Genomic DNA, 17504 nt, shown 5'->3' with positions numbered 1-17504 from the left:
ATGAAAGTGGCTTTGGGTCCCATTTTAAGACAGGAAAGTGGGATATAAATATAATAATAAAACTGTATTCAACTGTATTCTTTTTAGTATTGTAATTGAGTCTCATTTGAAGTGAGATAGAATAATAGCAATAATAATAATACATTGTATTGTTTTAATGAAAGTGGCTTTGAGTCTCATTTTAAGACTGAAAAGTGGGATATAAATATTACAATAAACTATTATTTTTAGTATTGTAATTGAGTCTCAAGTTTAAGTCAGAAAAGTTAGGTATATATTATTATAGTAACAACAACAAAGTGTATTAAGTATTGTAACTGAATCTCATTTTAAGACAGGAAAGTAGGATATAAATATAATTAAAATAAATTATATTGCTTTTAGTAATGAAAGTGGCTTTGAGTCCCATTTTAAGACAGGAAAGTGGTATATAAATATAATAATAAAACTATATTAAACTGTATTCTTTTTAGTATTGTAATTGAGCCTCATTTGAAGTGAGATATAATAATAGCAATAATAATAATACATTGTATTGTTTTAAGTATTGTAAGTGGCTTTGAATCTTATTTTAAGACTGGAAAGTGGGATATAAATATTATAATAAACCATTATTTTTAATATTGTAATTGAGTCTCAAGTTTAAGTCAGAAAAGTGAGATACAGTAAGTCTCACTTATCCAACATAAATGGGCCGGCAGAATGTTGGATAAGCGAAAATGTTGGATAATAAGGAGGGATTAAGAAAAAGCCTATTAAACGTCAAATTACGTTATGATTTTACAAATGTAATAATTACTGTATTTACGAATTTAGCACCAAAACTTTGCGACATATTGAAAATCTTACTACAAAAACATTGACTATTAAATGGCAAACTGTGTTGGATAATACAGAACGTTGGATAAGCGAGACTCTACTGTTTATATAATAACAACAAAGTGTATTAAGTATTGTAATTGAATCTCATTTTAAGACAGGCAAGTGGGATATAAATATAATCACAATAAATTGTATTCCTTTTAGTAATGAAAGTGGCTTTGAGTCTCACTTTAAGACAGGCAAGTGGGATATAAATATAATCACAATAAATTGTATTCCTTTTAGTAATGAAAGTGGCTTTGAGTCTCATTTTAAGACAGGAAAGTGGGATATAAATGTAATTACAATAAATTGTATTGCTTTTAGTAATGAAAGTGGCTTTGGGTCCCATTTTAAGACAGGAAAGTGGGATATAAATATAATAATAAAACTATTAAACTGTATTCTTTTTAGTATTGTAATTTAGTCTCATTTGAAGTGAGATATAATAATAGCAATAATAATACATTGTATTGTTTTAATGAAAGTGGCTTTGAGTCTCATTTTAAGACTGAAAAGTGGGATATAAATATTACAATAAACTATTATTTTTAGTATTGTAATTGAGTCTCAAGTTTAAGTCAGAAAAGTGAGATATATATATATATTATAATAACAACAACAAAGTGTATTAAGTATTGTAACTGAATCTCATTTTAAGACAGGACAGTGGGATATAAATATAATTAAAATAAATTGTATTGCTTTTAGTAATGAAAGTGGCTTTGAGTCCCATTTTAAGACTGGAAAGTGGGATATAAATATAATTACAATACATTGTATTGCTTTTAGTAATGAAAGTGGCTTTGAGTCCCATATTAAGACAGGAAAGTGGGATATAAATATAATAATATGTATGGTTTTTAGTAATGAAAGTGGCTTTGAGTCTCACTTTAAAACTGCAGCTCCCAGGAGTTGTGCACTTCAAATGAACCACATTCATTCATTCATTCTGCAGTGTAGAGTGCGATTGGGAACCGGAAGCCATGCGTGCTTATGGCGTTGGAGTCGCATATCTCTTAGGCTCAGGGCAGGCCTAAGGAGCCGCAGCTTGAGGCGACCGATTGACCGACGTGCAAGACGAGTCTGGCGGGCGGGGATGGTTCGATCCATCGATCGGCGCTCTGCTCGGCAGGCAGGAGGCGTTGCTTTGCGGCTGCGCGGAGAAGAAGCAAGATGGCGGGCAGCCCTCCTCCTCCGCTGAAGCCCTGGGAGAACCAGCGTAGAATGTATGTAAGATAGAAATACAATATTTTACACACACACACACACACACACATATATATATATATATATATATAAAGTATATATTCTGTGTCATGTAAGACACATATATCTAACATAGTATTATGTATAAATATAATTACATATATAGTATGTAATATATATCTTATATATACTATGCCATATAAAACACATATATCTAATATACTATTATGTGCAAATATAATTTTATATAATATGTACAATGTAAAATAATGTATTGACATATGTAAATATAATTATATAATGTCATATGTAATATAACACCTAAATAAAATATATCACATATATTCTATTTTTAGTACTGAAAATGGCATTGAGTCCCATTTTAAGACTAGAAAGTCTTAAAATAAAACATATATCTAATATAATATTATAGTGTTGTGTGTAAATATAATTATATATAATATGCAATATAATACGTAATATAATATATATCTTATATATACTATGCCATATAAAACACATATATCTAATATAATATTGTAATATGTTTAAATATAATTTTATATAATATGTAAAATGTAAAATAATACATTTATATTATATGTAAATATAATTATATAATGTCATATGTAATATAATATGTAAAATGTAAAATAATATATTTATATTATATGTAAATATAATTATATAATGTTATATGTAATATAACACCTATATTCTAACACATATATTCTATTTTTAGAACTGAAAGTGGCTTTGAGTCCCATTTTAAGACCAGAAAGTCTTGAAATAAAACATATATATCTAATATAATATTATAGTATTGTGTGTAAATATAATTATATATAATATGTAATATAATATGTATCTTATATATACTATGCCATATAAAACACATATATCTAATGTACTATTATGTGTAAATATAATTTTATATAATATGTAAAATGTAAAATAATACATTTATATTATATGTAAATGTAATTATATAATGTCATATGTAATATAACACCTAAATATAATTTATCACATATATTCTATTTTTAGTACTGAAATGGGCTTTGAGTCCCATTTTAAGACCAGAAAGTCTTAAAATAAAACACATATATCTAATATAATATTATAGTATTGTGTGTAAATATAATTATATATAATGTGCAATATAATATATTTATAATATATATATATATATATATGTATACATATATAATATACAGTAGAGTCTCACTTATCCAACACTCGCTTATCCAATGTTCTGGATTATCCAACGCATTTTTGTAGTCAACGTTTTCAATATATCGTGATATGTTGGTGCTAAATTCGTAAATACAGTAATTACTACATAGCATTATTGTGTATTGAACTACTTTTTCTGTCAAATGTGTTGTATAACATGATGTTTTGGTGCTTAATTTGTAAAATCATAACCTAATTTGATGTTTAATAAGTTTTTCCTTAATCTCTCCTTATTACCCAACATATTCACTTATCCAACGTTCTGCCGGCCTGTTTACTTATATATAATATGCAATATAATATATTTATAATTTATATAATATAATATGTAATATAATATATATCTTATATATACTGTGCCATATAAAACACATATATCTAATATAATATTATAATATGTATAAATATAATTTTATATAATATGTAAAATAATATATATAATATGTAAATATAATTACAGTATATAATGTCATATGCAATATAACATCTAAATATAATATATCACATATATTCTATTTTTAGTACTGAAAGTGACTTTGAGTCCCATTTTAAGACAAGAAAGTCTTAAAATAAAACACATATATCTAATATAATATTATAGTATTGTGTATAAATATAATTATATATAATATGCAATATAATATGTAATATAATATACTGCTGCTACTGCTACAGTAGAGTCTCACTTAACCAACATAAATGGGCCAGCAGAACGTTGGATAAGTGAATATGTTGGATAATAAGGAGGGATTAAGGAAAAGCCTATTAAACATCAAATTAGGTTATGATTTTACAAATTAAGCACCAAAACACCATGTTATACAACAAATTTGACAGAAAAAGTAGTTCAATACGCAGTAATGCTACGTAGTAATTACTGTATTTATGAATTTAGCACCAAAATATCACGATATATTGAAAATATTGACTACTAAAATGCCTTGGATAATCCAGAACCTTGGATAAGCGAGTCTTAGATAAGTGAGACTCTACTGTATATATCTAATATAATATTATAGTATTGTGTTTAAATATAATTATATATAATACTAGCTGTGCCCGGCCACGCGTTGCTGTGGCGTTGTCTGGTGGTGTTGGTGAGAAATTGTTGAGGTAGTGGTGGTATTGAATGTCTGTTGTATGGTAGTCTTTATGTTTAGTATGCACACGGAAGTGGATTATATGGCTGTATGGAGTCAAGATAATCCAGTTCAAAGCTGATAATATAAGATTCTAAATGGGTTATATGGCTATGTGGAAGGGCCTTGAGTCTGCACTGCCATATAATCCAGTTAAAATCTGATAATCTGTGGAAGAGGCCTAAGTGAGGCCTAACTGTGCCTGTCCCCTGGGCTGAGTAGGTTGCTAGGAGACCAAGTGAGCGGAGCTTAGCCTTCTAACTGGCAGCAATTGGATAAAAACTATTATTCCTCTCCCTCTAATTAGGACTTTATTTTTCTTTTCTTTTTGTTGTATCAACCTAGAGCCGTGAATGATGGGTTGTGTTGTCAAATTTCGAGGTTGGGGGGCCTGTAGTTTTGTTGTTTTGTCCTCTGCCCTGATGCCATCACCCTTTTATATATATAGATGCAATATAAGGTAAAGGTTTTCTCCTGACGTCAAGTCCAATCATGTCTGACACTGGGGGGTTCGTGCTCATCTTCATTTCTAAGATGAAGAGCCGGCGTTGTCCGTAGACACCTCCAAGGTCATGTGGCCGGCATGACTGCATGGAGTGCTGTTACCTTCCTGCCGGAGCGGTACCTATTGATCTACTCACATTTGCATGTTTTCGAACTGCTAGGTTGGCAGGAGCTGGGGCTAACAGCGGGTGCTCATTCCGCTCCCGGGATTTGAACCTGGCACCTTTTGGTCCGCAAGTTCAGCAGCTCAGTGCTTTAACGCACTGTGCCACCAGGGGCCCCTGATATATATATCACATATATTCTATATCATATAAAATACATATATCTAATATTATATGTAAATATAATTTTATATATATATATATATATATATATATATATATATACACACACACACACACACACACACACACACACACACATATATATATATATATTATGTGTATATGTATATGTATACACACACACACACAGGCTGTCTCTTGGAGGTCTCTTGGAAACTAGGCAAGTGGGGTTTATATATTTGTGGAATAATATCCAGGGTGGGAGAAAGAACTCTTTTGTTTGAGGTAGGTGTGAATGTTGCAGTTCATCACTTTGGTTAGCCTTGCACCTTCAAAGCCTGACAGCTTCAATGTGATATAAAATATATACATACAATATATAAATATAATATATATTATAGAAAGAAAGAAGAGAGGGAGGGAGAAGGTGTATGAGGAAAACCAAGGAAGGGAAGAAAGCCACAAAGAAAATTCATTCCTAGGCAACACTGGTATATATACTAATGTGGTGTGTTTGTAATAGTCTCCCACAAGTATCAATGGTGGGCACTGTTTCCCCCCATAGTTTTCCACACACTCCTGTTATCGCAAAATTTGCATCAGGGGTTACATCCTTGCCCTCCGGTTGTCTCATCTACTGGAGTTTTCAGAAGAGAAAGCAAGATGTTGCTTGCCTCCCATTGCTAATCCTCCTGCTCCCTCTTTCCTCATCCAAGTAGGTGTGGTGGGCAGGAGCTCCAGGGTGGTAAACATATTACTCTCTCTGTATGTTCTCCAGATAATTAAGATTGCATAACCTGCTTGCATACACATCACAGCCTTGGCATTGCTTTGTGCGGGAGGAAAAGGAATTCAGTAGGATTTAAATGTCTCCATAGTTCTCAAAAGATCTGAGTGTAAAAATACTTTGTGGTAGCTAGGCTCAATAACAGGAAACACATAACACACCTCATCCTACATTTTTGGCTATTTGATATTGAGACCCCATTTAATCAAAGTTGGGAAGACTCAATGATTCCTTCACAAGATGTTTGGCTTCTGAAAATAAGCGAATTTGCCGAAATTGATAAACTTACTACGTTGATTGTAGACAAATCTCTAATTAACTTTAAGAATGACTGGGGCCTATTTATTGTGTTCCTCCAGCAAAGATGGTGCCAAATCTCCATCATTTTTTTGGACTAAAAGTGTGCTATTGTATGAGAAAATATGTTCCAGTGGCTCCTTTTCACGAAATGGGTGTAGAAATCTGAATGAATATAACCACCAGACAGATAATGTAAAACCCTTAGATGAGCTAACATAAATTGTTGGTAGTTATTGGGTTTTTAATGTTTAGGATGTATTAGTAGTCTTCTAGAAAAAAGTATTTTTAATATTTTGTTATTGATAGTGTTGTTTTTTGGGTGGGGCTGTATGTATGTAGGTTTTGTTTTAATTTCTGCAGATAAGATGGATATTGGCAACCAAGCAATTTGAAATGACCTATTTACAGACTTGCTGCATTCTCATTTTATTGGTGATAAATTGGAGAGGAGTCATTGTGTTTTGCTTGAAACACTCCATTTCATCTGAACGTAGCCTCATTCTCTTTGAATCAAAAAATTGGCTGTCCAATTCTAGTTTCTCCTGGTGTTACTTATGTTTACTTTTTGCTCTTCCAGATAGTTACAGCATTCTAGCTTTGTGTTTGTCTTCCGGCATATACTCTTTATCACTGAAGTGTCGGCAGGTTGTTGCACAATTAACCTTTGATCTGGATCAGCAGCCTGAGATTTTTAAATTTGAAATGCTTTGCAGAGTAAAACATGCGTTCAGTGCCTTGCAAACGTATCCACATATATGCACCCCCATTAAGTTGCTCCATCTTGTTGTGTTAACAGCCTAGAATTAGAATGGATTTAGCTGGCATTGTTGACGACTGATATATAGAAGATTCTCAACTCTGTCAAGAAAAATCTTCAGAGTAAATGTCTAGAAATGGCTGGGTAATCTCTAATGAGCACTGGTTTTGTTTTTAAAGCAGAAGAACAACTCAGACCTGTAAAACCACTGATAGGAAAGTTAAAACTATAAAATCTTATCCACTATTTCAGGATGATGTTGGCTCTTGGTCTGGAATTGTTCTCTATCCACTAAGAATTCATAGGATTCCTACTAAAGCTCATGATTTCTGATTTAAATTGTAGTCCCTAGAGATTAAAAAGTTCTGCTACACTGCAGAATTAATGCAGTTTGACACCACTTTAATTGCCATGGCTCAGTGCAGTTGTTGTTTGGTGGGGCACAGCCCTATTTGCCAGAGAAGGCCAAAGACCTTGTGAAACTACAACTGCCTTGAGCCATGGCAGATAAATTGGTGTCAAGCTACATTAACTCTGTAGTGTAGATGCACCGCAGGACAGTGAGATTGTCGTCAGAGGTTTGTCATTGTCCAAAAGTAAATGCTGTGTACTCATGAAATTGAATGACAGCAGGTTTAGCCTCTTGTCTGGACATTTAACTTAAAGTTTCTGTGTTAATTAAATGTTTTAGAATAAAAAAAAGCTAACTAGATAAAAATGCACAATAATATTTTTGAATGCTTGCTTGCAATAGTTAAAACTTCACCCTTGTAAAACTCTTCACTTCAATAGTTTTCTTGCTTTTGATTGCCTGGAAGACAGTTGGTTGTTGTTAGACTTTGGCATGGAGCAAATTCCAGTTTGTTTGTTTTTTTAAAAAAAAACCTCTGAAGGAGTTCTTTATGCTGGGCCCAGCATTAAAGTGGAGAGAACAACCAGGAAAGGGCAATTTTGCCACTGGCACCTATTGTTTGCCCCAGGCCCAGAAATTAAGAAATCGGGTGAACAAACAAAGCCAGATGTGAATTGATATCAATTTCTGACTGTTTGTGTCAGAAGAAAAGGATAACAAAAGGCATAATTGTTAACATTGGCCCATGGATAAATCAATGATTATTCTGCAGAGAGGGGAGAGCATTCAGAAAGGTTAGAAGTAGTGATATGATCAAGGAAATACAGAGGGCTAGTTGTTTTTTCAGATTCTTCTTGGACAAACTGAGCTCTTGCCTTTTGGCACTACTCAAAGAAGGGGGCAGTTCCTCTTTCGATAAGAGTTAAGGTGCAGTAGTCAAAATGACCTGTGGATAAGTCGACTCATATTTTTGGGACTGATTTTTGAGGGGAAATTATAGACTTATACATGAATATATGAAGTATACATAGTTTGCATAGTTAATCGTATTTTCATTGCACAATAGTCATGCTTTTGTTGTCATTGGAAAAAACTGGCTGCGACTATTATCCGATGAAGTAAAATTGTGCTTGTTTTGGGTTTTTTTGTTGGTTTTTCTAAACAGTCTTTCTTCCAAGATGAAGAGGAGGATGTAGGGAGAGCTCCATGTTTGTTTAAACTATTTTTTGGGAGAACTTCATTTTGTTTTTGTTTTCTTTAAAATTGCCTGAGAGAATTATGCAAGGAAAGGAAGGGTGCAACGATTATGCATTGCCGACTATTACACAGTGAAATACGGTGACGTCAGTTGTTTTGATCATCTGGTTGGTTGATTTGAATCTGGTTATTGAGAGAAAGGTGGAAATAAATGAATGAAATAGCAGTAGCAGCACATTCGGAAGATGCTCATCTTTGATATAAGCTAACGAGTGTGCAATGGGTATATGAGTGTAAAACTGTCCATGGTACTGACCCTGGGCTTTATGGTTTCCAGATCACCGGATGTGGGGGCCAGCCCACTGACCCGACCTGGGCAGCCCACTCTCACTCGAGTGCCCCCTCCAATTGCGCCAAGGCCCACGCAGCAGACTGGGAGCACTGCCCTGAATACCTTCCGGCCCACCTATGGCAGCTCTTTCTCTTCGGGCTATGGTACATATGGGAGCAGCATGTATGGCAATTCGTTTTACAGAAGCTACAGCCCTTACAGTTATGGATATGGAGGCCTGGGCTACAACCGCTTTCGGATGGACGATATCCCGCCCAGCCGGTTTGTTCAGCAGGCAGAGGAAAGCAGCCGAGGCGCCTTTCAGTCCATCGAAAGCATCGTGCACGCCTTCGCCTCCGTCAGTATGATGATGGATGCTACCTTCTCGGCTGTCTACAACAGTTTCCGAGCAGTTCTTGATGTGGCCAATCACTTCTCTCGCCTAAAAATACACTTCACCAAGGTGTTTTCTGCTTTTGCGTTGGTCAGAACTATAAGGTACCTCTACAGGCGGCTGCAGAGATTGATGGGTCTAAGAAAAGGCTCTGAGAATGATGATTTATGGGCAGAAAGCGAAGGGACGGTGGCCTGTGTCGGTCCTGAAGAAAGAGCAGCCCACTCTGCAAAATCGTGGCCCATTTTCCTGTTCTTTGCTGTCGTTCTTGGAGGACCCTACCTCATATGGAAGCTGCTGTCCAGCTACAGTGATGATGAAACAGGTAAAGGTGGTTTCTGTGATTGTAGAAATGGAGGCAGTCTGTGTGATAAATGACCCAAAGTGATAACTAAAATCAGTCTTTCATTATAGATGTTGTTCAGGGCTATGAAGTGAGCCAAGGATGTTTCAAGAAAACTTGACAAAAAAAAACCCTTGATAAAATAATATGTTAACTAATTTCCATTTTGGAAAGGGGTTATGTTTTGGCTTTAAACTGCTTTGTTTTAGACATAAACAAAAAAGCCGATCTTATTAGTTGTTCAATCCATAGCCAAATGAGTAAAAATACAGATTGAATGCAAACCATATTTGACTCTTTAATTTTATGCATACACAAAGCTTGGAAAGATTACTTTTTGGAGTACTGGTACTTGATTCTTAAAACAAGCATGGCTTTTGGGACCCAGGTGATGATAATCATCATCATCATCATCACCCGAAAATATATCACACAGTCCTAAACACTTGCAAAGTGTTCAACTTATGATTTTGTGATGCGAAATCCAGCATATATATCTTATTTGCTGTGTCATATAATGTCTTTATGTCAATAATAACAATAATATTTTTATTACCTGCCTCTCCTTGTGGATCAAGGCAGTGTACACCTCAATGTAGATAAAGGCACTCCAAAATATAAAATACCTTTCTAAACTCTGTACATGCCTCACGCCTCCTGCAAATAAAATGCTGTCAAATGATTCCAGAGTCAACTGTCTAACAGAAAGCTTAGATTTACTGCTTTCTACAATTAATATTGTTTTTGATGTTTGTATATTCGTTTTGTAAATCCAGACTAGTTGTTAGCAGTCTTGCGAATATCCACAGACATTAATAGCGTGCCTAACCACCACAGTCATTTATGATACATTGGTAACCTATCAGGTAACCTATTCCTTTCTCATTCAGTGAACTAGGGCCTTGCCTTGCTGCAGGAGGCCGGGCAACTTGGTACTTGTGTACCCCATTACTAGCCCAGAAAGCCTTTTTAGCACAGTTTTGATATTGATTTTGAGGCCTAATTTTTTTATTTATTTTGCTAAACTGTTGTCCTGTCATCAGTTCTTACTTGTTACAGCTAATCAGGTGAACTGCTTCTTAGAAAGTCAGATTGCAGCAGTGTTAGCCAGACTTGGGAATGCATGTTTCTGCACATTTCTTCCTGCAGATATACTTCCTCCTTCCTGACACATATCTCCTTGGCATGACATTTTCTCTCCTTCACACTTTCAGCCTTAATCATCCTACCAGCTTCTGTAATATTGCTTTAAGTGCTCTGTAAAATGGGAAATGCTGGTATAAGTATGCATGCAGTGTTAGAGCATACTGCTATTTTTCTGAATTTATGCATATCAGCGAGAAGCAGTGCATGAGATCCAATAGTTTATAGGGAGAAAATGATGTCAAGAACAATGCTGGCCTAATTGTAATCTCTGGGAGAACAGAGGAAATTGAAGGGGATTTTGTGAATGTGTGTTGGCTTGATAATTGTTAGTGTTGGAGGAAGGTTGCAAAAATAACCATGAGCTGATGATCCTGAAGGAATCTATCATTCATGTTTCAGTGGATTGTTGTGCAATTTTAGATAATGGTTAGTGAAGAAACATGAGCAATTTCAAGATAAGGGAATTGGATTTCTGAACCAAAGATTAAGCTTTAAGCTTGCCTTGAATCTGTAGATTTCCCCATCACCTTCCAAGAAGCTCAATTTCTTTGTCTTGAGAATGCAGTCAAACACAACTACTTTCTCTGTGCATATGACTAACTCAAATGGGAATGATTTCGGTGTATTATCTTGCTAACTCAGCCCTAACACCAATTCAAAATGATCTTAACAGATTAGAGAGATAGGCCGAAACTAACAAAATGAAGTTCAACAGCAACAAATGCAAGATACTCCACTTAGGCAGAAAAAAATGAAATGCAAAGATACAGAATAGGGGGACGCCTGGCTCAACAGCAGTACATGAGCCAACAATGTTATGCGGCAGCTAAAAAAAGCCAATGGGGTTTTGGCCTGCACAAATAGGAGTATAATGTCTAGATCCAGGGAAGTCATGCTACCCCTCTATTCCGCCTTAGTCAGACCACACCTGGAATATTGCAATTTAAAGGAGATGTTGAAAAGCTGGAATGTGTCTAGGGGAGGTTGACTACAATGATCAAGGGTCTGGAGAACAAGCCCTATGAGGAGTAGCTTAAAGAGCTGGGCATGTTTAGCCTGCAGAAGAGAAGGCAGGCTGGATGGACATCTGTCGGGGGTGCTTTGAATGCGATTTCCTGCTTCTTGGCAGGGAGTTGGTCTGAATGGCCCATGAGGTCTCTTCCAACTCCATGATTCTAACAGTGAAAGCACAAAGTGAACAAAAACACAAACTTAAAGACACTTTAAAAAAAAGGTTATTCATTGATAGTAGACAAAAAGTTCAAAATACTCACATTTTAAAGCCTTGACTTAAATCAGAGATAGCCAACTTCTATGTGTTCCAGGAGCTAATTTTATATCCTGTAATCTCCCCTTTTCCATGAGCAATATATCTTTGAATGTTGTCCTCATCTAAAGAAGGCCTCAAGTTTGCCTCCCAATTTTAAGAATTGCCCAATACATTTAAAGCAGTTAAGCAGTCCTTGTTAAATATCTTGAGGTGGCTTGCTTCTTAAATTGGACAGCAAACCCTTGTGTGTGTGCAAACCTTCAAGTTGCCTGTTAACCTATGAATTGTATAAGTTTTCTTAAGGAAGAAATATTCAGAGGTGGCTTTGGCAGTTGCTTTTTCTCCACTTGAAATTGGCTGGTGGTCTCCCAATAAAAATAATAAGTTTATTTCTGTATGTTGAAACTGGGCTAGTAGACACTATTTTTGACTGCTAATACTTTTGGATTCATTTGCAAGCCTGGAATGTTTCATTCTCACAACGAGGAAGTAAAACCACTTGGTTAAGCTGAGAGTTGATAACTTGGATCACCAGCAGACATTTGATTCGGGCCACCCCGTATCTAGTTCTTAAGCCTGTTCCCCTCGTATTATACTTCATTCTACTTATTACTTTCTGATCATAAACGAGATAGAACTGACCCAATGGAGTCTTGCTGAAACATTTCACCATTTTTCTGTGGCACAGCATCCAGTCACTGGGCAAGTGGAGAAGCTGACCATGTTGTGGGGAGAGCGGAATATGACTTCAATACTGTTTCAGAAGAAGAAATTTCTTTCCGTGCTGGTGAAATGCTAATATTGGCACCCAAGGGTAAGACCATTTTGATTTATTGTGATTCCTTCCCCACTTATTGGCAGGGAAGTATGTGGAAACTAACTCCTCCACCCCAATCCTGGTGGTATGGTTATGTTGTTAGGCCAGTAATCTTGAAACATATTAACCGCAGAGGCCCATAGGTAAACATTTGGATATTTTGTCCCCCCCCCCCCCATATAAATTAGTACCTAAACTCATCCGTCCTTTTCTTATCTTCTTCCTATCTGGTTTCACCCGCTATCATCTCTCCCCTGGGACTCTTGCTATTTGCTTTTTCAGGGCCTCTTTCTTCTCACTCTTAATTGCTCAGTTCTATCCATCTAATTCATCCTGAGATCTGAGCAGATTTGAGCAGGTCTGTTCAAAACAGAGCCAGCCTGGTGTAGTGTTTTTGGTGTTAAGACTACAGCTCTGGAAATCAGGGCACGTCATACTCCCACAGAGTTGGTGAGGTTTATTATAATTTTAGATTATGGTTGAATTATATGTCCAATCCTCCTGTCATTGCCCCCCAAACTGCACCAGCATTTCAAGTTGGTCATGTTGGGTATGTGTGCCAAGTTTGGTCCAGATCCATGGAAGTTAAAGTGGTGAAATGGCAAAGCTCATCTGAAAGAAACCTTGGCAAGAAAACTCCCATGTCCAATACACCTTCATTGAATTGTTTTTAACTTGCTTTTAATTTTATTGTATTTTCATTTGATTGCTTTAATATCTGTGTGGAGTTTAATTCTGTTCTGCCAATTCTGTTCTATCTGGATTCTGCTGCAGGAGGAAGGTGGCAATTTAGCTCTCCCCTGGGCTGGAGTCTTGCTCGTTCAGACCAGCCTTGGGTTTTATTTTGTAAATAAGTCCCAAGCAGGCAGGTGCTTTAAATGCAAGACTTTCCCAAATATAGTTTCCCCAAAAAAGAATTTTTTAACTGAGATAGTGCACTTGGGATTGAATTTCTGGAATGTATGCTTAACCATTTTATTCATGAATATTGCCACTCCTTTTTGAACATATGTGTTTAATTATATTGTACATTTCTACTGCTCTATTTAATTTAGTATTTTGAGTTAGTTAGTATTTTGAACATTCAGCCATTACCTTAATCCTTACCTTTGAAGTATTCTTTAGATTGGTTCCCACTCAACTTAAAAAGCTTGAGGGGTTCATTAAAAAATCTAACCAATCATAGACTCTGGCAGCTCTTTGTAAAATGTGTGAGCACTCTCCCCTCTAACTACAAGATGTTTATTTATTTTTTTTTCATCAGAACAACAGCCCAAAATTCGTGGCTGGCTTTTGGCCAGCCGTGATGGGCAAACAACAGGACTTGTACCAGCAAATTACATCCGAATACTTGGTAAAAGGAAAGGAAAGAAGACCACAGAGCTGGAAAAGATTACAGAGCACCAGCCTGCTGTTCACAATGCGCCTCTGGTTCCAGGAGGTACAGCTGCTGACACGTTGGAGGAGCAAGAAGCTGCCTTTGAGTCTGTCTTTGTGGAAAATAATAAAGATCCCATCACATCTGGCTCTGCCATGCTCAGTGGAGATAAACAGGACCTTTGACGGGTCTGGAGGTTTATGAAACTGGTCAGCACATACTTGTCAGTAATGCTGTAGGGTAACCATTCAGTAGTGATGTAGCAGAACACCGTTGTTGACTGTATCTGCCTGATGAAATCGTAGAGAGGGACGTTATTGGCCCTAGTCCTGGGCTTGGTTCATTTAATGTTGGATGGCTGGATTAAGCATACCAGGCAGGAGCCAGTATTTCTGTGCCAGGCACGGGTGAGTTATCAGTCAAGAAGGTATAGCATCTTATCCCATTTGGTTGTTGGAGCTGTTCTAAAATCTACCTGGGATAGCTCCCTGTTTGGAATTTTTTTAGGGCTGAATTATCTTCTCATTACATTATAGACACTGTGATAAAGTATGTTTCAGAGTCTTTCATCATATGGTGAGATTCCATTTTCCTCTTAAAGTGGTATTGTGTGGTAGAAGGGGAATCTCAGAGTCATGGATTTGTTGGACTGTCCTCCAAAAACCCTCCAGTTTCACTGACCCAATAGTGAACACTTATCTGTGAAAGATGTTCTAGAGCTGATAGCAGTTTTATTTTATCCTAGTTCTATGATACATGAGACCAGCTTACTTGGGTGTCTCTTCATAAACAAACTTGCTCCTTGTAACATGATACTCCTTTGTGTTGGCACCTATCTCCGCACTTGAAGCCTTAGGCAATCCTCTGCCTAGATTGGTAGTCAATTGCTCTTAAACTGGAACATTTACATCAATCTCCTCTTCCAGTTCAAGGATGCTTCACCTTTTTCCATGGCTGACATTTAAGAGGTAGGAAAGGTTACATTTTGGATGGCAATTACTCACATTTCTCAGCCATAATGACCACTAACAAATATGGGCTAGATTTCCTGAGAACAGAAATCCCAAATGAAGCTTCTGCTGCAATTAGATCTGTCAAATTAGATCACACTAAGGATCAAACTCGGCTTGTTGTATGCTAGGTCTGTACACTTTAAACCTGTTTCTACTCCATGACTTGTTGTGTGAACCTGAATGATAGGTAAAAATGATATTGGTCTCTATTTCTTTAGCTAGTCTCATCAGATGTTGTTAACTGTAAGCAGGCTATAAATATACTGCTTAGTCAAGCTGAATGTGTGGTGCTAAGCTTGGCATTTACTTCTGAAAGAGGCTGGCATGGAAATAAAACTTCAATTCACAGAAATCATGCTTCCTACTTTATCAGGGCCAAATAGATAAAAATTCAGGTTTAATTTGAGAAGGTTGGGTGATGAGTAATAACAATACTTTCAGGGTGTAATTTAGCTAGATAAGTTGGTACATTGTATTTTAAAGCTGTATAGTATTCATTGCTAAGATCTGAATTTGCAGTGCTGCAAAATTCCCTATTCATCTTCTCAGCCAATCTTGAAATAAATTATTTCTAAAATTGGAAAGTACTAAATATCTTGGATATTTTAAATAAAAGTTCCACTAGTCAATGAATACCTTATCTGCAGTTTCACTGTGAGGTAATTACCATATTGATGGGATTTTTTGCACTCATTTCTGAATGTTTGGAGTTTTTTTAAGTTACATAAACATCTTAAAATAACTTGGATTATTTGCTAGCCTACATGAAGGCTATTTCCAAACTTATTAAGGTTCATTTATTATTCACTTTATGACTGCCTGCTGTGTTAAAGCCCAAAACACGGGAAAGGTTTTGTTTTCTCTTTCTGTTTCATAATGAATTTGTACAATAATTTATGGTGAAAACGTTGCACTTTTGGTTCAACAAGATTTTGTACCAATTGCAGGGTGCACAAACAGAACCAGGTAGTTCAGCTTCAAACAACATAAGAGACCAATTAAATATTGATCACTTTTGCATGGAAGCTCCTTACTATTTGGTTTCCTCATTTTGCTTTCTGAGGTGCATTACAAAATTAGGTAGGCATATTTTCATATATTTAATACCGTGCATTGTAAGAAATGTTTCAGTATTCCAGAGGTCTATGAAAAATTCAAACTGACATGGGGGTGGGAAATGTTTCAAATTTTAATTAGGTTTCTTTTTTTTCAGTTTGTTTGCGAGGCCTGAACATCATGGTTTATTGTTTTCCTGATAATCATAAATTATATCAGTAGGCTGACAAGTGTTTGCTTCTAAAGAAATCACTGTTAACTAACAGGCTGTTTCAGTCTAATGCTCAATGCGTTTACTCAGCTGCCGCTGGGGCTCACTTCTCAGAAGTGTATAGTTCAGTCTCTTTGAACTTGCTTGATTATAGTTAACAGAATATCAAACCTATGCATATCACATTTCAAACAGATAAGTATGCATAGTGAGCCTTGACTCTGCCCTGTTGACTTTGTACTTGTTTCAGTGGAACCGGAATGAAAAAAGGTTGTAACGAGTAGATTTACTAGAGATTTTATCATGCAGTTGGATTAACCTGTAAGAATCTATTAAATTTTGTTGAAAATTGAGTACAGCAATCCTTTCTTCTTGGAAGTGTTTGTGTACACTGAAATCACAACAACAATCCATGTGTAAGGGAATTCACTTCTCTACTAGTATCAAGTGGTATGTTCCAACCATCTGTTTCTATTAGACATATAAATTATCATGGAGCCAAAACCTTGGTGTAAGACTATTTCTCACCAGTCTCTTCTTGTAGCTGTTAAAGTTTTGGATTCATACAATTTATATAGCTTTTGAAAAACATTAACTGAGAATGATATATCCCCCAGAAGAGTGCCATATATTTAGTTGCGGGGTATAAAATATATCGTGAGAGAGAATTAACTGAAAAACAGTGTGTGAGATAATAGTTGCTGCTTTCTCCACAGTCCTATCCTCCGCATGTCTACTGAAAAGTAAATCCCTTTGGCTCCAGTCAAGAAGGATTATTTATGACTGTGTTTCGTTATTTCTCATTTGACTATAGCATATTAAGTTTTTATGTAAGTCTCTGAGAACAGTCTTCACAGGAGACTCTGTTGCTGACATGCAAGTGAATGGTCAGGTGTGTGTGACAAAACCAGTTTGG

At 35.9% G+C, this 17504-nt stretch overlaps 1 protein-coding gene across 1 annotated transcript; it reads left to right on the top strand.

Annotated features, from left to right (window-relative positions):
- Window positions 1-1925: 1925 nt before the first annotated feature.
- Window positions 1926-16941, top strand: pex13 (peroxisomal biogenesis factor 13). The gene is made up of 4 exons (XM_003227769.4): window positions 1926-2090; window positions 8967-9679; window positions 12802-12927; window positions 14195-16941. Exons 1-4 carry the CDS (start codon window positions 2038-2040, stop codon window positions 14491-14493), a joined length of 1191 nt encoding a protein of 396 aa, XP_003227817.2. The 5' UTR covers window positions 1926-2037; the 3' UTR covers window positions 14494-16941.
- Window positions 16942-17504: the final 563 nt, after the last annotated feature.

The sequence above is a fragment of the Anolis carolinensis genome, chromosome 1, assembly GCF_035594765.1.
Source record: "Anolis carolinensis isolate JA03-04 chromosome 1, rAnoCar3.1.pri, whole genome shotgun sequence".
NCBI classification, from domain to species: Eukaryota; Metazoa; Chordata; class Lepidosauria; order Squamata; family Dactyloidae; genus Anolis; species Anolis carolinensis.
Note: the sequence above shows the minus strand (reverse complement) of the source record. Positions and strands in the feature narration are given on the sequence as shown.